This window comes from Eleutherodactylus coqui, chromosome 12, assembly GCF_035609145.1.
Source record: "Eleutherodactylus coqui strain aEleCoq1 chromosome 12, aEleCoq1.hap1, whole genome shotgun sequence".
Taxonomy (NCBI): Eukaryota; Metazoa; Chordata; class Amphibia; order Anura; family Eleutherodactylidae; genus Eleutherodactylus; species Eleutherodactylus coqui.
Window position 1 is genome coordinate 98,367,600 of NC_089848.1, and position 22,943 is coordinate 98,390,542.

The 22,943-nt window shown below is 43.3% G+C and overlaps 1 protein-coding gene across 1 annotated transcript in view; it reads left to right on the top strand.

Annotated features, from left to right (window-relative positions):
* DPP6 (dipeptidyl peptidase like 6) overlaps positions 1 to 22,943 on the top strand; it is a 676,815-nt gene that overhangs the window by 528,781 nt on the left and 125,091 nt on the right. The window contains exons 9-10 of the mRNA XM_066584876.1: positions 6,397 to 6,551; positions 12,089 to 12,186. Of these exons, the coding sequence (XP_066440973.1) occupies positions 6,397 to 6,551; positions 12,089 to 12,186 (253 nt within the window). The remainder of the gene's footprint in view (positions 1 to 6,396; positions 6,552 to 12,088; positions 12,187 to 22,943) is intronic.

The following is a 22,943-nucleotide window of genomic DNA, read 5'->3' on the forward strand; positions in this document are numbered from 1 at the left end:
CAGAAGTGGGGCTTGATCAAGGGCTAGTAGAGCACAATAATCATGCAGGGAAGGAGTGTCAGGGCCAGGCTTTTATAGGAAGTGCCAATTAGCGGCAGGGTGGGGCCAGGACAGGGAGGCAAGAACTAGACTTGCAGGAATATAGAACAAGGCTAGATTTCAGCAGCGGAACTGTCCAAGTCCTGGATGGCCCAGTGGAGAGCGTTGCTGACTACAGTGCAGGAGGTTATGTCCAAGGACATAACCTCAGAGGAACTGTCCAAAATCGCGATTTTGCGCGATCGCGATTTTAACATTACAAGTCCCATAGACCCCTGCAGAAAAAAACCCCGCTGCGAATAGTGGGTAGTCACCTTTAAGCAGGGGAAAAGGAAACAAAAGTTCCTAGCTGCACGTTGTTCATATGAATCGGTCATCACAAAATATGCAAAAAGCAGAACTATTTGTTGGGGAACAAAAAAATCACTGGATCTGAACGCAACCTTCCCCAACAACGTCAGCTGGCGTACCGTCTCCGCAGACATTCACCGAGTAACAGAAGCGGGTACTAGTAACACCCCGCCCACCGGAAGATGATCTCTGGTTCTTCTGGGTACCCCCTTGTATCCCCTCTCTCCTGCCTGTGATGATAAGATATCTGCTGAAACATTTTCAACAGAACAGGAAGGGTCAGACTATTAATAGGCCTGGTGGTCAGTGTGAGAACTGCAGGATGTTAGTTTTTGTTTTTTTTTTAAATATAGACCATGACATCGAAAATTTAAAAAACAAAATCAAAGATTGGTAAAAAATATATTTAACCTAAAAACTTGATTTATATATTTCTGCCGACACGTTCCCTTTAAGAGATTGCCCTATACCTCCGTATATCTTAATAATCATAGAGATTACATAGACGCTCCATCATTACCCGAGGCCTCATCTGGTTTTATAGACTTAATCATTCTCTTTGTCGTCTTCGTCTTTCTTGTATTTCCTGAGTCTGTTAAAATATTCTTTGTATTACATTTCAGATCTAAAATAGCAGATCCGTTCTTCTCCCACCATAACTATTCCGGACAGCTTCCCGTACTTGTTATCGTATTGTTCACAAAGCTCTGATCTGTATGCATCACTCTCAGCTCCAACAAGGACAAAAGGCTTCAATCATCCGTTTGTCTTTACCCCAAAATATAAGTAAAATGAAGACTATGGAGCAAAGCAAACGCTTCCTCTGGGTTGGGAGTGTGATCCGTGGGTAGAAATTGTGCTTATCCAGGGGGCTGGCTGGCAATTTTTTTTCGGGGGGGCAATCACAGAGCACTGGCGCATGAGTAGTGGCCCACCCTAAGTGATGATCACTCAGTGAATGAAGGCAAAGCGGGACAGAGATCATTCTGGCCCGCCCACCTCCATTCACAATAAACTAGGCAGTCATTCACAGATTGACCGTATACGTGTAGAAACTGAATGGCGAGTTATAAGCCAACATATATCGTTCACCGTTGAGTCGGTGCAAGCATTTATACTAAACAGTAATTGTTCGGATTCTCGCCATCCAGCGAGAATCTGGATGACTATAGGTCCATGTAAAAGGGCCCCAAGGGTGAAAAGACATGATGTGGCTGACCACATCCAGCTAAACCATGCCCTCAGATAGTGGCCAATGACTACACAAATTATTGGCAAAATTGTGCGACAACTGGCTGCAGCATGTGGACATGGTTTGGTCTTGTTTTGCCACCAACATCATGTTTTTCCTTAGGGTGACTACCCACTAGCGGGTTTTTTTCACTGCGAAATTCGCAGGGTTTTTTTTTTCTGCAGGGGTCTATGGGACTTGTAATGTTAAAATCGCGATCGTGCAAAATTGCGATTTACTGCGATATCGCGATTTTGCGCGATTGCGATTTTAGCTTTACATGTCCCATAACCCAAAGACCCTTGCAGAAAAAAAAAAGCGCTGCGAATTTCGCAGTAAAAAAAAACACTAGTGGGTAGTCACCCTTAACCTGTTAATCTATTTAACATGAATACAGTACCAGAACCAACTTGATATCGTAAATACAGTCAGAACCAACCTGATATCAAAATACAGTACCAGAACCAACCTGACATCATACAAACAGCGTCAGAACCTTATATCATAAATGCAGCATCAGAACCAACCTTATATCATAAATACAGTGCCAGAACCAACATCATATCGTAAATACAGCGCCAGAACCAACATAATATCATAAATACAGTGCCAGAACCAACATCATATCATAAATACAGCGCCAGAACCAACCTCATATCATAAATACAGCGTCAGAACCAACCTAATATCATAAATACAACATCAGAACCAGCCTCCTATCATAAATACAGCACCAGAACCAACCTCATATCATAAATACAGCGCCAGAACCAACCTGATATCATAAATACAGCGTCAGAACCAACCTTATATCATAAATACAGCACCAGAACCAACCTCATATTATAAATACAGCACCAGAACCAACCTGATATAAATACAGCACCAGAATCAACCTCATATCATAAATACAGTGTCAGAACGAACCTTATATCATAAATACAGTGCCAGAACCAACCTCATATCATAAACACAGTTCCAGAGCCAACATAATATCATAAATACAGCGTCTGAACCAACCTGATATCATAAATACAGTGTTAGAACCAACCTGATATTATAAATACAGCACCAGAACCAACCTTATATCATAAATACAGAACCAACCTGATATCATAAATACAGCGTCAGAACCAACCTGATATTATAAATACAGCACCAGAACCAACCTGATATCCTAAATTCAGAACTAACCTGATATCATAAATACAACGTCAGAACCAACCTAATATCATAAATACAGTGCCAGAACTAACATAATATCAAATACAGCGTCCGGACCAACCTGATATCATAAATACAACGTTAGAACCAATCTCATATCATAAATACAGCACCAGAACCAAACTAATATAAATACAGTGTCAGAACCGATCTCATATCATACATACAGCACCAGAACCAAGCTAATATTATAAATACAGTGTCAGAACCAACATCATATCATAAATACAGTGCCAGAACCAACCTCATATCATAAATACAGCACCAGAACCAACCTCATATCATAAATACAGCACCAGAACCAACCCCATATTATAAATACAATGCCAAAACTGAGTTCATAACATAAATGGGACATAACACATATGACATGGGAACTAAGTTCAGTGCATATCACATCCTAAGATAACCATCAGATAATCAGCATGGGTTTACCACTTGGGCTCTCTGCCATTCAGATGATTTCCACCACTGCTTTACAGCAGCAGTCCGCAGCTCCTGCTGGAATCAATAGGAACTGCTACCAACCTCGAGCGCCTGCAGTATGGACAGCGCTATCAGCTTCTTCTGCTGTCTGTACTGCCAGGCAGTGCTAATCATCTGTTGATGACATATCCTAAGGATGGGCCATCAGTAGAAAAATATCACAACCTGGAAGGTGGGTGTTTTACCTCTTTTTTTTTTATTGCATTGACCCCTTCACTCTCACGATGCCTGGTAGCAGCTCTGCACCTTCTGCTTCCAAGTCTTTCCCGCTGTTTGCCGAGGATCCTTTGAAAGCTGCAGGAGCAGCAAAAGCAGTGAAAAAATAGTAAGCTAGACAATAACAGCTTGGGCCCAGCGGGAAAGAGCGGGCACACCACTACAAGTCCTTCCCATGTGTGCGCTACTATGGCATGCTTCCCACTGCTTTATTTAGGCATTGCAAAATGTCACATATATAGGAATAAATGCCCCTTCCCACTGGCCCTGCGCTGTTAGCACATGGCTTACTATGCTTGCACTGCTTTTGGTGCTTTCACGGGTTCCTCTGCAACTGGCTAGCCAGTACAGAGGCAGATACATGGGTATCATCTATAGACTTCTATGGGAGAGTGTTGTGAGCATGTTCTATGCAGAGAGAAAGAGGAGGTTATCTGTGACCATCACCTATTGTGATTGGTGGATCCTCCGTTATCTCTATATACGTGTCAGTTCTCAATGTAAAAGCCCATTTACACATAACGATTATCGCTCCACATTCGTTCAAACAACCGAAAATGAGCGATAGTCGTTCTATGTAAACGTTACCATCATGCCCTTTTGTCTAAACAATGATTTTAGGGTGGACTCCATTGTTCAGCCACAGAGAGATAAAATATCTCTCAACAGACCACATGCTGTGTTCTCAACGGTAGTCAGGAGATTGCATTGTATTCTGCAGGCAGCCATGAAGAGAACAATGCAGCTGTGTGCACAGCAGGGTGTGTGTTCAGTCATACCATGTGCTCTACAAACAGTTCCTGAATGTTCATTTACATGCAAATGAAGATGATAAAGTGTTAACGGACATTAGTGTCCATTAGCACTTTATGCAAAAATATCGCTAAAACTTTTAATTGTTTGAAAATTATCTTAACATGTAAATGGGCCTTAATCCTGCCTGTGATGATAATTAGATGATGGCTGAGAAGATTTCTCTACAGAACAGGAAGTGTTAGACCAGACCTGGGCAATGCACGGCCCGCGGACCACATCCGGCCCGCTGAATAGCTCGGACCGGCCCGCAAAGAGTGTCCTGGTGACTCACCAATGAGTCCGGTGTCAGCAACGGGAAGCAGCGAAACTAAGGGCTCATGTCCACGGGGAAAATCGGGCCCTACATGTAGAATCTGCAGCGGGTCCCTCCTGCCCCGCGGACGTGAGCGCTGAAAATAACAATAAAAAGGAATTTACCTATCCGTAGCGGGCGGCGAAGCTCTCCTCTTCCTCACGGCCGGATCTTCTTTTTCGGCCGGCGGATGAATTCCTTACGCCGGCGGCACGTCGCCAGCACGTCGTCGACGTGCCGCGCGCATGCGCCGGGCACATCCGCCGAGCTGAAGCAAGGGAGATGCGGCCGTGAGGAAGAGAAGAGCTTCGCGGCCCGCTGCGGGTGAGTAAATCCTTGAAATTCCTATTTTAGGTCTCCCGCGGATCCGGACGGCTTCCATAGGCTTCAATAGAAGCCCGCGGGAGCCGACCCCGCGGGAGACCCGCACGAAAATGGAGCATGGTCCAGATTTTTTCATGCTCCATTTTTTTTTAAATCCCTTTTATTGATGATCCGCGGGTATTTATCTACCCGCGGGTGGTCAATGCATCCCTATGGGGTGCGGATCCGCGCGCGGGAGATCCGCTGCGGATTTTAAATCTCATTTTGCCCGTGGACATGAGCCCTAAGTGATGCCACTGTAACTTCTGAGTGGAGATGGGAGTGCTCCTTACCGCTCCCCTCTCCATTGGCAGACACGGGGGCCGCGCCGTAAAACGGGGTGAAACACCGGGTGTTCACCGCGCCGTATTACAGCGCCATTCATTTTCAATGGCGGCCGTATTCTGGCCGCAAATCGGGCAGCTGGAATACGGCCCCATTAAGGCAATGTGCATGGAGCCTTCGTATGTTGGTCTGGCCCTCTAAAACCATTCCAATTTCTCATGTGGCCCCATGGGAAAATTAATTGCCCACCCCTGTGTTAGACTATTGTTAGGCCTAGTGGTCAGTGTGAGAACTGCAGGATTTTAGGATTTTTTTTTATACTATACCGACAACAACCAATTGGTCACATGGCTATCTTCAACAAGTTAGTGAGACAACTATTTTAATTTAAAGGGGTTGTCTCACGAAAGCAAGTGGGGGTATACACTTCTGTATGGCCATATTAATGCACTTTGTAATATACATCGTGCATTAAATATGAGCCATACAGAAGTTATTCACTTACCTGCTCCGTTGCTGGCGTCCTCGTCGCCATGGATTCGTCTAATTTCGCTTTCTTCTGGCATTTTTAGACGCGCTTGCGCTGTGCGGTCTTCTTCCTGGTGAATGGGGCCGCTCGTGTCGGAGAGCTGGTCATCGTAGCTCCGCCCCGTCACGTGTGCCGATTCCAGCCAATCAGGAGGCTGGAATCGGCAATGGACCGCACAGAGCCCACAGTGCACCATGGGAAAGGACCCGCGGTGCATCGTGGGTGAAGATCCCGGCGACCATCTTGGTGAAGGAAGAAGTAGGAAGAAGGAAGACGTCGCAGAGCGGGGATTCGGGTAAGTAATATGTTTCTTTTTTTTTTTAACACATCCATTGGGGTTGTCCTGCGCCGAACGGGGGGCCTATGGAAAAAAAAAAAAAAACGTTTTGGCGCGAGACAATCCCTTTAACCCTGTCTTTTCTGTGCTGAAAATATTATACAATAGAATTATACAATATCTCTTGAGTGGATAATGCTCATGCAATTATTTTCTTTGGTTGGTTTCATCAAATTACTTTTTAATATATTTCATATAATTTTTTTGTTTCTACTGTTTCTTTGCAGAGGAAATATTTAAAACACACATTGCCCACTGGTGGGCTCCAGATGGCGCCAGACTGGCATATACAACAATCAACGATACCAAAGTCCCCACTATGGAGATCCCTGTATACACCGGATCAATATACCCAACAGTGAAGAACTATCATTACCCGAAGGTAAGACACATGCCAACTGTGAATGTCTGCAATGTATCCTAAAAACATCCATATCTATGTATCCATCCGTCCATCTATCTATTGTGGGAAATTAGCTTGGGACCGCCCGGAATGCATACCACAGGTACAAGGGACAAGGATCCACCAAACTCAAAATGATGTTTATTTTTTAACTTGGGGTGTATCTATGCAAGCTAGTTTGGCTCTAACTTTACATAAAGATGGCCCTCACTACCGACTGGTGGGCTAACCTTCCCAGCCTAACAATACAAGCAAAACAAGCCCAGATAGAAGTCCTGTATTCACACAGATTTTGACACAATGTAGCAGTTACCAATTAAATAATTTTCAGGTGAGATTATTTCCCTCTGCTTCACAGAATGATAGGAGTTGGGGAGAAATATACCTCCCATCCACTACAACTCCTATCATCTTGGCACATCTATCTATCTATCTATCTATCTATCTATCTATCTATCTCATATCTATCTATCTATCTATCTATCTATCTATCTATCTATCTATCTCATATCTATCCATCTATCTATCTATCTCATATCTATCTATCTATCTATCTCATATCTATCTATCTCCTATCTATCTCATATCTATCTATCTATCTATCTCATATCTATCTATCTATCTATCTATCTATCATCTATCTATCTATCTATCTACCTATCTATCATCTATCTATCTATCTATCTATCTATCTATCTATCTATCTATCTATCTATCTATCTATCTATCTATCTCATATCTATCTATCTATCTATCTCATATCTATCTATCTATCTATCTATCTATCTCATATCTATCTATCTATCTCATATCTATCTATCTATCTATCTATCTCATATCTATCTATCTATCTATCTATCTATCTATCTATCTATCTATCTATCTATCTATCTCATATCTATCCATCTATCTATCTCATATCTATCTATCTATCTATCTCATATCTATCTATCTTCTATCTATCTATCTATCTATCTATCTATCTATCTCATATCTATCTATCTATCTATCTATCTATCTATCTATCTATCTCCTATCTATTTATCATCTATCTATCTATCTATCTATCTATCTATCTATCTATCTATCTATCTATCTATCTCATATCTATCTATCTATCTATCTATCTATCTATCTATCTATCTATCTATCTATCTATCTATCTATCTCATATCTATCTATCTATCTATCTATCTATCTATCTATCTATCTATCTATCTATCTATCTATCTATCTATCTATCTATCTATCTATCTATCATCACTCAGTGTGAGCAAAGTCCATAACTTGTGTAAAGCCCAGTCCGAGGTATGGCAGGCAGGAGAGATGGCGTAATCACTGGTCAGCCACAGCGACGCTTCAGAGCCCACACCCCTTTCCTCAGGCATGCATGCAGCGTGCCCACCGCCAATTTACATGCCGTCATCATCATCACATGACATTACATCTGTTAAGGCAATAAAGAGAAAACACTGAGGAGACAATTCATAATATACATAGAACGCTGTGTTCCAATTCGGTACATTGCTGTACACGGCGTTCTACCACATTTTTGACAGCGTTGAAAACATTCCCCCTTGGCTTCAATGGGGACGCATCCCGTTTAAAAACGCTTAAACTCCGAAAATAGAACAGACGGCGCTCAAAAATGATGGCATTAAGAATGCCACATTTGAACGCTAGTCTGAGAAGCCTCATTGAAATCAGTGGAGGCGTTTTACCGCGGCATTTGAATAACCGCGGTAAACGCTATAAAAAGTGTTGTGTCTGTGAGCGGCCTTACCGAGCAGTGTCACGGGGATCTTTTGGTGGCAAGTTGATTGCTATTTTCTGCAGTTTTTGTAAATCAATCCCATAAGAACTGTCCCAATCGTCAAGTGATTGGCTGCAAATCAACTTCAACTGTCTTCTACTGAGGCCCATAACTGTATAAAGACCTGGGCCCATCGGAGGACCCTCAGGTAGACCGCTCCCACCCTGGCAAGTTGCAGTGACCATAGCAGAGTGCTGTAAATAGTAGAAAGTTGGAAAGTTTCTTCCAGTTTTGGGCCAGTTAAAGGTGACTACCAAATGCACGGACCCCTGACGTTCTATGCTATTTTCAAGAGCTTTGCATCAAATATTTGACAACAGTAAAAAAGTTTTATAGTAAAATATTGTGCAGAACAGAAATGCCCGCTTCAAACATAAAGCGATTATATAACGGAATTACTGGTTGAGCAGAGTATAATTACAGAATATATTATCCGGTTGTCACCGCTGCATTACCGCCCGGAAATAAGTCAAAACGTATAAGAGAGTCTAGATCCAAATGTCTTCCGGCAACTAAAGCACATAACAAAGCCTGATCTTCCCGGCGCCGCACTTATTGACACAGTCACTCACATCCAGGTTGGATTATGCTTACAGAACATTCATACCTTAGATTGATGCGAGGAACATAAGTCCCCGAGCGCTTGTGCATCACACACATCTGTCAGCGAGAGATCTGAGCCGCAGTTATGTGTAGCGGTGTGAAGAGATGGGAGGTTTAGTGTCATATAGACTCAGTACAGAAAGATGGATCATCACCGGGATTTTACAATCATCGTCTCCATTTCTCCTTCATCACAAACGGTGTTACGTGGGGAAAGTTAAAAGTTTGCAATAAGTGTTTTTGTATAAGGCAGTACGTAATCAGTTGCATAGACATTATGTTTATACTCACCCCCGTTCCACGTACAGATTCTTCTTAAATTCGGCTCTCTGCACTGTTAATGTGTCAAGTGGGTGGTCCCCACTACTCACTGTCCCAGGGTGATATCAAATCTGATTGGCAGTAAGGGTTGGGGACCACCCACTTGACACATCCATAGCATCTGGAGCCTAAGCTGAAAAGAGCCTGTATGGGGGTACAGGGGGGGAGTAGGTATGATCAGGGTGAAGTTTGTAATATGGTAAGTGTTCTTAAGTTTTGTTTGAAACTGTGTCTTTAGGAGGAGGCAGGAACGTAGGAACTGAGAGAAGCCGGAAAGTGAGCCAGAAGTTAGAGAATGAGAGATCAGTTTCTCTTAATAGATACTGTAAGTGAGACAGCCTGAGTCTTTCAGGTGAGGACCCACATGGGACGGAACAACGAGTCAGAATCGTTTGCACCGTGTATCGAACCGCTAAGTGGTCACACGAGACGGTTACACTAGCTCCTTCATTACCGCTTACTTTCCAAATGAATCTGTTCAACTGGCTCAGAGACTGTGTTTAACCCTAACCGATAGGAAGAGGTTAATGGGCGCAAAAACTTTTTAGTTGTTCTGTTTTTGCAAATAAAACAGTTTCCGTGTTCCAACAAGAGGCAGTCCCACCTGGGTTTACTTTATCTCCATGGTCCCTTTAATATTCACTGAGTAGCTGAGCCTACTTTAAAGCTCGGCTCTCTCCAGAACCTGCACATGAGTCTTTAGTGATGCAGCTGGCAAAATATGAGGATAAATGGACTTTAACCTACTTGACTGAGGTCGGCCCAGCTCTTCACATTCCCCATTCTGGACAACTGAATACCACCTGGGACGGCACTGACTGGGAAAGTACTGAAGAGTTAGCCTGTGGTCCCTTAACATATAAACAAAAGAAAGATATCATGGAAGTCAGCAGGCTGAAAAGTTATGCATCCCCGTCCTTGTTTAGGTGTAAATATATAAATATTTAGGTAAGGTAAAGGTAAAGTCCCCTAGTGCAAGCACTGAGTCGTGACCAACTCCTAGGGTGACATCACTATTTTTGCGGGGTGGTTTGCCATTGCATTCCCCAGTCATCTTTACCCCCCAGCAAGCTGGGTACTCATTTTACTGACCTCAGAAGGATGGAAGGCTGAGTCAACCTTGAGCTGGCTACCTGAACCACGCGGGGATTGAACTCGCACCCTTTAGTTCGTGAGTGAGTGCTTAGGACTGCATTTCTGCTGCCCTAACACTCTGCACGTCGCGAGGCTCAAATATTTAGGAGGAGGCCATAAATGTACAGCCTAGTGTGCCTAGGACCCTAGAGGAAAAATCAAGCTCCCAATAGTGGTTTCCAGAACCAAATGACCTAGTTCTTGTTTCCCTTCATCCCCATTTCTATGTCCCTTGAGTCAGCTCCACAACGTCACCTGATTTTGCTATGGATTTCACCCTTTGCATTGTCATGTAGCCACAAAGGGTATATGGAGCATCCACAGAAGCAAAGACCCCTCCATACCCCATAGGTGTCAGCTGTCTTCAACAACTGACAGCCACTGGCAACAGCCATGGTAGGAGTTAGCTCTGATCAACTACTTAGATGCTGTGGTCAATGCTGACTGTGGTATCTAAAAGTAGGAGCAGTGGCCTTTCTCAGTTGCCCCATCAGCCTTCCCGCGATGTGATAGTACTGTGTTGATAGGTTGGCATAGCAGTCTAGGACCTGGCAAAGGTTCCTAGGGCTGCCATTCATGGATGCCTATTAAGCCCTACTTTACCTTGAAAGGGTTGTGCCACTTTAATCCTCAGGAGAGGACACCAATAGATTGGGATTTCCACTGATCAGCTGATTGCTGGGGTCAGTCACTATCAGTATAGAGCTCTCTTTGTGTCGGAAGCAGACAGCTCTGTTCATAGTGTAGTGGCCCCGGCTGCTTTACACACTGAGCCCCATTGAATTGATGAGGACACAGCGTGTAAAACCAGCTGGGGCCAGTATGCTATGTATGGAGTTGTCTGCTTCCTGCACAAAGACAGCTCCATGCTGGCAATGACCAGCCCCAGGGATTAGCTGATCAGTGGCTACCCCAAGCAGCGGTTCCATTCCAATCTGCTATTGATGAGCTATTTTGAGTGGGACATTCCCTTTAATAGGCAACTATAAAAAAAAAAAGTACGATACAACGTGCAGTATATATCGTACAAGCAATCAAGTGATTGTAAGTTCAAGTCCCCTAGTGGGACTAAAAAAAAAAAAAGATTTAATAAAATTTTGCAAAGTAAAAATAAAAAAACATGAAGTTTCAAAAACCACCCTTTTCGATTTTTTTTTTTTAATTTCTGAAAAAAACAAAAATAAAAAAAAAAAAAATCTGGTCTTGAAAGAATTAAAGGGTTAAATAGCTAATCACAAACTCTTTTACATTGCTGCTATACTCTATGATATGGTTTTATGATTTACCTGAGATGACTGCCGCAGAGGGAATAGGGCTTGGGTGCAGATTGCACTCTTACATCTCACCTATACACATGGAGTACTTTGATGATGAGATGCACATAGGCAAGCGGCGGCGGTAATTTGTATGCAGCGTATCAGTGCGAACACTATGTTTTATAACAACTAATGGTCTGAAAGCCCAAGGCAGGTACGTCATCCCTATACTCCTTTCATACCTAATAAAGCGATGTTTGTATTCATTTGACGCCTCTATATTACATCTGGTTCTCCGATAGAAGCTGTAAACTCTGTGCACTCAGATTTGATGCATTTGCAATGATAAAAGCATGAAGTTTATGGTTGTTCGGTTTTTCATGTTCTAGGCCGGCTTTGAGAATCCAGTTGTCACCTTACATGTTGTTAATTTGAATGGACCTCTTCACCACGTGGAAATGACACCCCCCGATGATCAAAGAATGAGGTACAGTACATCGGACAACTGCGCACTTCATAGAGAATATGGCTTCTTTTCATTCATATTCTGACTTACATCAAAGTACTGGAGAGAGTAGAACTTCTTAATCAATCAGATCAATAGCATTGTGGAACTTGAACCTCGTAGATGCTAACGACGGAACTAAATGTATTGTTCTGCTAGAGCAAGAAGAGTCTGTATTTACATACTGTGTGTATTTCTATTTGTTTTATGCTTTATGCACATTGTAGATTGAAGAGGATTTCCAACCATTAAAGGGGTTGTACCAAAATTGCACAGGAGAGGGGATGTCTCACTAATCGGTTGGGGCCTCCCAACTGAGAGCCCTATTGTTACGATCGTGTGGGCAACTAACCACGGGGCCCACACGATCGTGACCAAAGGGAGGACAGGGTACGCACACACTGACCCTGTGCTACCGGGAGGTTGACAGTGGCCCTACCTAAGCGGGGACATTGCCCCAATAAGGGCAGCCCAGCGGTCTTCGGATCTCGGCCCTAGCTGATCCTAGGATCCATGCACCATACAGGATACATACACATGCCACATGACAGGGACTGTACAACAGGACACACAGCATACAAAATGCAACCACTAATAACAGATGATACGCTGAATATAAATACCAGGTATTAGTTGACATTTTGTGCAAGATGTGAAAGCTAGCAGGCCACTTCACGGCTCCTGGTTATACTGCTAGTCCCTACACTAACCAGGAGTCCAGCAGAACCGGACACCGTTCACAACGCACGCTGCAACTGGAGAGAACACAGATAGCAGGTCATATGGCAAGCTAACACAAAACTGACAGAATTTAAACGTACAAACAGACATGAACCAGCAAGACACAGATCACACAGCAAGCTGCAACAGAACACAGATAGCAGGTCACACAGCAAGCTTGCAATAGGAAAGGATTCATGACTGCTTACCCTGAACTCTAGACACACACTGACCAAGAGCTGGGTTTATATGGGCTGAAGGCTAAGGGGAATTGGCTGCTGGGGATTACCACACCCAGACAACTCAATTAACCCTCAACCACCTGTAGCTGTGCTTCTAGGAAGCCTAGAACTACAGATCCCAGCAGCACACGTAACACCTATCAATCTCCAGACTGTGTTACGCTCTCCTATCACTTAGGGGAAGAAGTAACTTCTCCACTTGCAGTGACAACACTGTGAATGCAGCACTAGTTTAGCATTCGTGGTCAGTACATCATTCATTTTAATGGAACTGATGAGCTACACCCACTTTGGTATCTCCACAGTGTCATTGTAAGTAAAAGGTGAGACCAGCACGTCATTCAGTCTCCTTCTCACTGTGGCGGTACAGTGAAGAGGATGGGAGACACGGGATCCCCCTGAGGATAGGGAATAACTTGCTATTGTGGTATAACCCCTTTTATAAAAAGATTGCCCCAGGGTAAGAAATGGTATAAAAAAATGAAATACTCATTACTCAGCCTTCCACTGTGCCTCTGGTCCACTGCCGATGACCTCTACTGATCACCGAAACAAGAAGCGATGAGGTCACGTTCATCACTTACATGACTGCTGCAGCCAATCGCTGTCCTCAGTGGTCATATATGCATAAAGAGCACATTGGTCACACACAAAATTACTAGGGCGCTAGCTTCTATAATTAAAACTCAAAGAAGTTAAAGGGTTTTTCTGAACAGGAAACGGTAGTAAATTAAAAAATAAGGCATAATCACCTTTTCAATGGCCCTCACCGCTCAGCCCAGGTCCTGAACGCTCCAATCCCAGACAGGCTGCAGCAGTCACATGCTAATCATTGTACATGTGAGCAATCACAAGCTTCAACAATGATAATGCCTTGAAAGACACGTGACTGCTGAAGCCTGTGATTGGCTGAGTGATCGCGTGCAAAATCAATGGCATGTGACCATCTCAACTTCTTCAGGGATTGGAGCGGCAGGGGGCAACAGTTTTGATCACATTTAACACACTCTAAACATGTGTATGCAAAAAAAGTAGGACGTGCGTTAACGCAAAAACTTAATTTTATTTCATGACTTCCTGTATGCAAATTGACCGCCTTGAGTCATGGAGGTGTGCCGTTGGAGTCCCAAGTCACACCATCCTCTATTTATGCACACCCCTTCCACTGCTCTGTCGACTCCCCTTGCCGTCAACGTCAGCGCAAGCCATGATGAAATCCCGTGCTTTTACTATGTGGCCCCCTGACCCAGTACGGATGGACATGTGCACTGAAGACAATGGGAAGTTGAGGATACACCTCAACTTCAGTGCGCATGTCTGTTCCAGCTGGGACAGAGGGGCGCACAGCACAAGAGCAGGATTTCACAGCTGCTAGCGCTAAGGGCTGTGACAAGGGGAAGTGGCCCATCCGTGGAGCGGGTGTGCATCATTAGAGGACAGTGTGACTCAGGGCTCCAGCAGTCTGTCTCCGTGACTCAAAGTAGGTCAATTTCCATGCAGAGTGCTATGAAATAAAAATATAAAAGTTTAGTGTTAGCGCACATTCTACTGGTTTTTACACACATAAGTTATGTCTAGAATGGGCCCTAAAACTTTTTTGTGGCAGGTTAAGAAATTATGATGATAGAATGCCCTTTAAAGAGGGCCTGTCATGTCCTCTGACCAGTGGGGCTGGCTACATAGCTTTGCCACCTTTCCTTTCTTTGTATTTCCCACCTCCCTTTCATTCTCCTGCAACAACCTTCATTGGCTCCCGGGGCTTTGAATCTGTCAAGCGGGTGATCTCCTCCACTCACTGTCAACGCGTGATGTCAGGGCGAAGAGCTAATCTGGCCAGTGACAGTGAGCGGTGGAGACCACCTACTTGACAGATTCAAAGCACCACGAGCCGAAAATTAATGGAGCTCATGTAAAATGAAAATAAGGGTGTCAGTAGAGTCAATAGAGTCATGGTTGCAAAACCATGCAGCTGGTCTCACAGATCAGCGGACATGACAGGTCCTTTTGAAGAGATGAGTACTGCTTATTATTTTATTCTCTACCAGTCTCCACCCATTAGATTTTTTTTTAAGTTCTGGAAAACCCATTTAATAAAGGATCCTATCATGTGTTCTTAAATATATTTTAGTGGGTATCAATACTGAAAAACTGACTTCTTAACAACATTATTAGGACTAATGAGTCTTATTTAATTTCAGTTAATATAAAGCACAACTGCAGAACTCCCATGATTAGCTTTTTGTTGGGCTGGTGCACTTGTGCAAGGAACTGATGTGTGCAGGAAGTAAACAGCGCCGTTGGTACTGCAGTGGCCCTGCTTGGTACTACATTGAAATGAATGGAAGTTTTGCAAGCTGGGTGACTACAGTAGGAATGGAGCTGCCTGCATACATCCATTGACTGAACCAGCCCAGCAGGCGAATTCCTGCTGATCTACTATTGATGCCCTATCCTGAGGATAGGCATCCGTATTTTAAAGCTGTACAACCCTGTTAAATAATTCTTTATTTTGGAGGCAGCGTTAAAGATTAGCACATTTCCTGATGCAGCGCGGTTCTTTCTCTCTGCATATAATCAGCCACACAGTATTTTCACACTTTCTATATACGGAAACATGTCACATTATTTGTTAAGTCTCTGCATGACAAGACTCATTACTGCAGATATCCGGAGCGTCGGCTCTATAACATGAAGTCATATCGTATATTTATTTCATTTTGCGCCATTTCATTTTTGTTTATTCTGATTACTTCCAATAGGGAGAATGTTGTTTTTCCATGCCGAGAGCAACCGTAAATTAGACGATACATCTGTGAGATTACACTGCGAACTTGTGACCTATATTACCATGTACCAGAGCTGTTTAATAGGTGATTTATTTAGTCTACTTTATGTATTTCTTCGGCTTCTGGGGAATGTTTTTCTACCCTGCGAAAAAAAAAAATTCTAATTTATGATAAGCAGCGCATTTCAATTACTGAATCAGATCTTCGGGTCCACTTAATTCCTTCTATTCACAGTCATTACAGTAAAATGCGGGTCAGCGGCGGTCTCCTTCGATTGAAATGTGCATATATTCATTAAGGCTTCTCCATCTTTCTTCTTCTTCCTTTAAATGGAAAAAGTGAAATTAATCAATTCTGACTGAAATCTTCAGAGGGCAGAAAGTCTGACAGCTGAATTCTCCCCACAAGTTAAGGAGAGAAGCTTAGACTTTATTTTGTACTGGTAAAAAAAGTCAGACTGTTCTCATCAAAATGCAGCATCGCCGTGTAGGGGGCATTTATTTTACTCTCTATGTACTTTAGTCGAAGTTGTTTCATTATATATTTGCATGAATTTATAGACGTGGAGGCCACCAGCCTCAAAGATGTCTGGAAAATGTTAAACTCTATGGAAGACAGAAGCGAACCAAACTTAGTTGACAAAACTTTCTGCTGATTATAAAGATCGAACACTCAGGCCGGCTTCACACTGGCCATAGGCTTTCTTGCGATCGCCCATTGTTTTCAATGGGGGGACAGCTCCAGCCCCATTGAAAACATAGGGAGTACATCACGCTCCCTTGACACAGCTGTGACAGCTATAGCAGGGGATTCCTTCATCCCCGCGGGGACCAGGGAATGAAGGGATCCCCTGCCACAGCTGTTACAGCTATGGCAGAGGTCTGCAATGCTATCCCATTGCTTTCAATGGGGCCGACGCTGCTGCCGCCCCATTGAAAGCAGTGGGTTGCAGGCAACCTCTGTAGCAATGATTTTCGGGGAAGGGCTTGAAATATAAGCCCTTCCCTAAAAAATCATCTCTAGCTGTAAAAAAAATAAATAACTCGCCTAGACAAGCTCTCCAGCTCTTCTCTCCGTCCCCGGCAGTTGTTTTCTGGAAGCCAGGGATTGAATATTCCCCCTATCCGGAAAGTGCTGCCTCTGATTGACTGAGCACTGTGACCAATCACAGGCAACGCTCAGCCCTTCATCAATGAATCCCCACACTTCCTAAATTGAACGGCGAACGATAAGCGGACAATTTTTGTTTGCTGCTCAGTTACTGGCAGCATTTGCACTGAACGATTATACTGTGCAACGAATTTGTAAAAAATTCCCGTAACAGAAAGTAATTGATGTTTCTGTAAAATTAAAACCTCTTGATTCCACTGGTAAAACTGAATAATAGCAGGACGTCTAATTGTAAAGTTATTTAACCCCTTAGTGACCAAGCATTTTTTAAGTTTTAAAAATATCAGAGCTCCTTTATTTATCCATTGATGTCGCTGTATGAGGGCTTGTTGTTTTTTGCAGGATGAGTTGTATTTTTCAATGGTGCTACTTAATGTACCATATAATGTACTGAAAAACTTTTAAAAAGTTTTCAGCTGAGTAATATGAAAAAAAAAAACGAAATTCCGCCATCTTTTGTTGCGTCTTGTTTCTACGGCGCACAAACTGCAACAAAAATGACATATAACTTTATCCTATGGGTCAGCAATACAATTACTATGATACCAAATTTATGTATTTTTTTTATGTAATTAAATAACATTCAATTTTTTTGTTTTAATTATTTTCTGCCGCCATCTTCTGCGTGCAATACCGTTTTTATTTTTCCATCCACATAGTTGTATAAGGGCTCATTTCTTGCGGAACGTCCTGTAGTTTGCGTTAGTACCATTTTGGAATACATACAACTTTTTGATCACTCTTTATTGCCTTTTTTTCTTGGAGACAGAATGAACAAAAAAGCGCATTTCTGGTGTTCTTAATTTTTTTTTCGGACGATGTTCACAGTGGGGGGTAAATAATTAATTACTTTGATAGGTTAAACTTTTATGGACGCAGCGATACCAAACGTGTATTTTTGTTTTATGATTTTGATTCTTTTGTTTAGTCTAACCACTGACCTGTAAAAACGCAGTTCATTGATTACAACTTACCGGTGGATGATCTGCAGTGTTTCCGCCATGTGGAAACATGCCCTACAGGTTACATAAACCTACCCGTATAGTGTTCAGTCAGCACGCGGTGTGTAACAGTGATTGCGAAATAATTGCACAATCACTTTTGTTCTTTTTATTAAGCAAGGTTAATGGCGAGCAGACTGGATTAATTGTAAAGGTAGATTTCCAAAAAATACAATACAACGCCAATTGGATTACATTATTTCCCACAATTGGAAAACCTTACGTGGCAGGAAAAACGGATATCATATTTGAATTCAGCGCACTAAAATTACTATAAGTCGCCTATCTACTTATCTGTTACAAAAATTGTGTTGCACAGTGTTATCATTCAGATTTCCATGATCCAGCTTAATTACCTTAATTACCTAAAAGTGAAGTTACGCTTTAAAACTGCCTCTCTCTTGGGCAGGTAAAAGGAAATGACGTACACATGGAATTCCAGAGCCTCACCCTCTGAGCCTCTTCCCTCCCTGTCAAAAAGTATTAAAGTAAGAGCAACTGTATCGTAGGGTGCCTATCGCATCATTGTAGGTCCTTTAAGCACATGGCTGCTGTAAGGCTCTGCATGTTTTAGGACCCGTGATGACATCACCATCATGTGATCAGGGGTGTAGATCAGAGCCCAGGTGACTGGTCACATTACGATGACATCATCACATGTAACTCACACAGTCACTCACAGACAGGTGGTGGTTAGTATTTTGATTCTTGACGGTTAGCCATAAACATTAGAGCGTCGCTGGTTCAGAGATACCTCCATAGTGCATTGCTTTAGACTGCCAAGATATGAACATATGATCTATTGCTGTGTATCTTTATGCCAGGATCTGAAATTGGCCAACTTAGGCCTTATACTAAACTTCAGCGTAATGGAGCGATATTTGCCTGTTTCAGCATATAGATTAGAAAAATAACACCAAAGATATTGTTTAAATTAGCCTATTGCGGCAGCCATCTAAACCATGATCACATTGCTCCAAGCATATATATGTCATAGCATTTTATACTTTTAAAGCCGTAATGTTTTTTTGGCAGATCTATACGTGCCAGTCAACAGTGATCATTAGAGGGTCAATTGTATAAAGCACCACAATATTATATTGGTTCAAATCTATTGCACTGTGGTCTGAGGTTGGCCAGTTTTGGCCATATATTGAACCAACACCTAAAGACAGCATCAGCCTATTTCAACACGTTCAGGCACGCTTCGTACACAATCTAAATAAGCCTGTTTCAGCCAATATCTAGAATGCAGCCCACAGCGGTATGTACGGCTTATTTGTCAGCCTGACCAAACGCCGAGCCTTAATAGGTGGAGCTCCTCCTCCATCATGACACTTGTCTGACACTTGGCCAGTCCTGAGACATCATGTCATCGATGACAATCACATAACCACATTGTGTGTCTGGAGTGATGATCTGCCTTGTGGGTACCGGGGAAAGCGGGGCGCTAGCACATTCCCATGCAATAGCTGCTTCCTTAAGTCATTCAGCGGTTCTTAATTTTTGTTTCCATTTTCATATATCTTTGTACTTTAGTAAAGACTTGTGTAAAACCTTTATTTATCAGATTGGTTTGTTTCTCAATGGTGAGCTTACTTCAATCTCATATGCTATCAGGACTGGCAATACTCTTTCTTATTCTTTCTCCAGTATTAGTCTACTGGCACCATTTTAGAGATCGCTCCATAGAGTATATTATACAAAGTATTTCAGATGAAGCAAGTATATAGTTGCATCTCATTTAGCCCCTTATGTTGCATACTTTGTAGCCTGAAGATCCATTAGGTTTCTTTCCTCAGTATTAGATTATCCCAATTACGGCCTCTAATGGGCGGTGGGATACATTCCAATCACTTGAAACGTAAGACATCTAATGTCCCCCAAATGCCAATCATTCACATGTTTTGCTAATGGTTTTACCCATTCACTTCTATATTACCTACATAATCCATAAGTCTCCTCCTAAATTGACAGATTGTTTTACTAGTGACAGGTTACTACATAGACCAGTGATGGGCAACCTTTTGAGCTCGGTGTGTCAAAATTTGCCAAAAAACCAAGCATAACTCGGGTGGTGTGTCACTTTCGAGAAAAAAAACATAAATTTGCGATATTTATGGTTTAAATAATAAAAACATATAATTGTATTGTATAACTGCATTTAAAAAACCCAAAACACCCATAGCACAGGCCTTCGCCTCTCACAGCCTCCCCCTCACTTATCTCAGTGATGATGAGCCCCCAGCGGTGACAGTGGCCCCACAGTGGCCCCCAGCAGCGACAGTGGCCCCCCAGCAGCGCCAGCGGCCCCCCAGCATTAACTGCCTCCCACAGAGGCCCCCAGCATTAACTGCCCCCACAGCGGCCCCCAACAGTGACTGACCCCCACAGCTGCCCCCCAGCAGTGACTGACCCCCACAGCGGCCCCCTAGCAGTGACAGTGCCCCCTGAGACCCCCGTACTTACCGCCTGGAAGCTCCGCTCCTCCTATGCCCGGTGCGTCGCTAGCAGAGATGATCTCTGGCGCACACTGTGACGTCAGTGTGCTGCAGGATGCCTACTCCCCTGGACGCTCTCGCAGAACCAACAGGTAGGAGACATCGGGGGACGGGGGGGGGGGAGGAGGATCCCGGCTGCACACGGACATCACAGTGTGCGCCGGGATCAGTGCTGCTAGTAGTGCTAGTTAGTGAATACCAGCAGGGGAGCCGCGGCCCCTGCCAGTATTCACTAACGGGGTGAGCGGCCGTGTGTCAGCGACTATGGCTACGCGTGTCAGTGCTGACACACGTGTCATAGGTTCGCCGTCACGGACATAGACTATGCCAACTGACTTGTGGGCATAGTGTCTGATTCCATATTCTTTTCTGGTGCTTGCGCTCTTGAAGACATCACCTCTCTCAATATAGGGGCATGCTGTACATTCACCTCATCTAAAGTGACCAACTATTGTATTTATCCTAGATAGTGAGCTAGGTCTTATTTTAAAATGGCTATGATCTAATCTGTCCTGAATAGTTCTTCCTTGTTTGTATGTGCTCATAGGATAATCAGGTATGTTATTAGCGAGACTAGGATCCAATCTCAATACTCCCCAATATGATTGCAGGATCCTTCTTACTGCCTCATGTTTTTTATCATATACACTGACTAATTTTATCAGCGTTTTCCTTTTGTTCAGTCGTTCTTGTCTATTCAGTTTAAGGCCCCATCAAATGCTTCTTAAAGTGGTTCATTAGAAAACAAAAAATCAATACTTACCTATTCCTCCCCAGGCAGCCTTCTTACCGCATCTCCTCCATGCCGATCTTGTCCTGTCTCCTGCAGCTCCCCTGGGTCACCTCACCTCCAGCCGCCCGATTCTTCATCTTCCAGTGATTAAGCATCCATTGCTGGCATTCTCCTTCCTGCAGGGCAATGTATGCAACGTCAATAGTGACGTAGCGTTTATAGCCTAGCAGGGATTGCCAAGCTATTGCTGAGACTGCACATGCGTACTGTCTCACTGCAATAGTATATGAACTCTTGCAGTGAGACAGCGCGAGTATGCAGTTGCTGCAATAGATCGGCATTCCTTCCTATGCAGTGAACGTTACATTACTAGTGACGTAACCTACACTGACCTGCAGGAAGAAGAATGCAGAGAATGGACAGATCATAACAAGAAGAAGAGGATCCGGCCGGCTGCAGATGAGGGGACTCGGGGAACTGGAGAAGTTCAGTGAGGAGAAGATGTGGTAAGAAGACTGCCTGCGGAGGAATAGGTACGTATTTATTTATTTATATGACAAAACCCCTATATAGCAACTGTTTACGGTAGCCCCTCCTCAAAAAATCTATGTGTAATGTTTTAGCTTGTGTTTTAAACTCATTTTGAGTAGAACAGTTTCTACGTAATCAAAGGTACTGTCCTTTGGGTATTCCTCTGTTTAGGCTCCCTGTCCACGGGTGTTGCGAAGTTCCATGGCAGATCTGCATCGCGGGAGCCACCGCCTGGGAGCAGGAGCCGCACACGAATCTCCGCCGGTCAGCCTAATCTGAATCGCAATGATTCTCCGCTCGTGGACATGGGGCCAGCGCTTTTCATAGCAATGCTATGGAAAGCTCCGGCCAGCGTAATTTGCTGGCAGTTTACAGCCGACGAAATCACGCCCATGGACAGGCACCGTTAGGCGCTGTGGATGACAACTACTCCATTCTATGAGGCTGTTGCTTGCTGTTGTTTTTCGAAGTATGGTTGTGTTTAAATGCCCTTTCTTTGCTTTCTAGGTCCAGGAAAGTTAATTTAATTTTAGAAACTTCATAGTTTACATGTAATCCCAATTCATTTATATGAATGCACTGGATCAAAATTTGTTCAGTAGAGGTCCAAATAATCATAATATTATCAATACATCTTATCCACTGAAGATGTGTTCGGCCCACTTCTCATGTCTTTCACCAAAGACAGTTGTTCCTCCCACCAGCCCAGGTACAGGTTGGCCTAAGTTGGGGCACATGACGTCCCCATGGCGGTACCCCTGAGCTGGTAGACGTACCTGTCCCAAACATGAAGAAATAATGGTGGTTTGAACCCTAGGAGATCCTTGAGGAAATTGTTATGCTCCTCTAGTTGCCCACTTCTCAGTTACAAATAGTATGCAACAACCTCCCCATCTTTTCTGTGCGGTATTGATGAATATAGGGCCTCAACAGCTATACTTGCTAGGAGATGATCTTGTTCTACTGTAATATCCTGCAACTTCTTCAACATATCGTCGTATCCCATATATATGTTAGAATGGATTCAGGAAAGGGCCTCAAAGTAGTATTTAAAT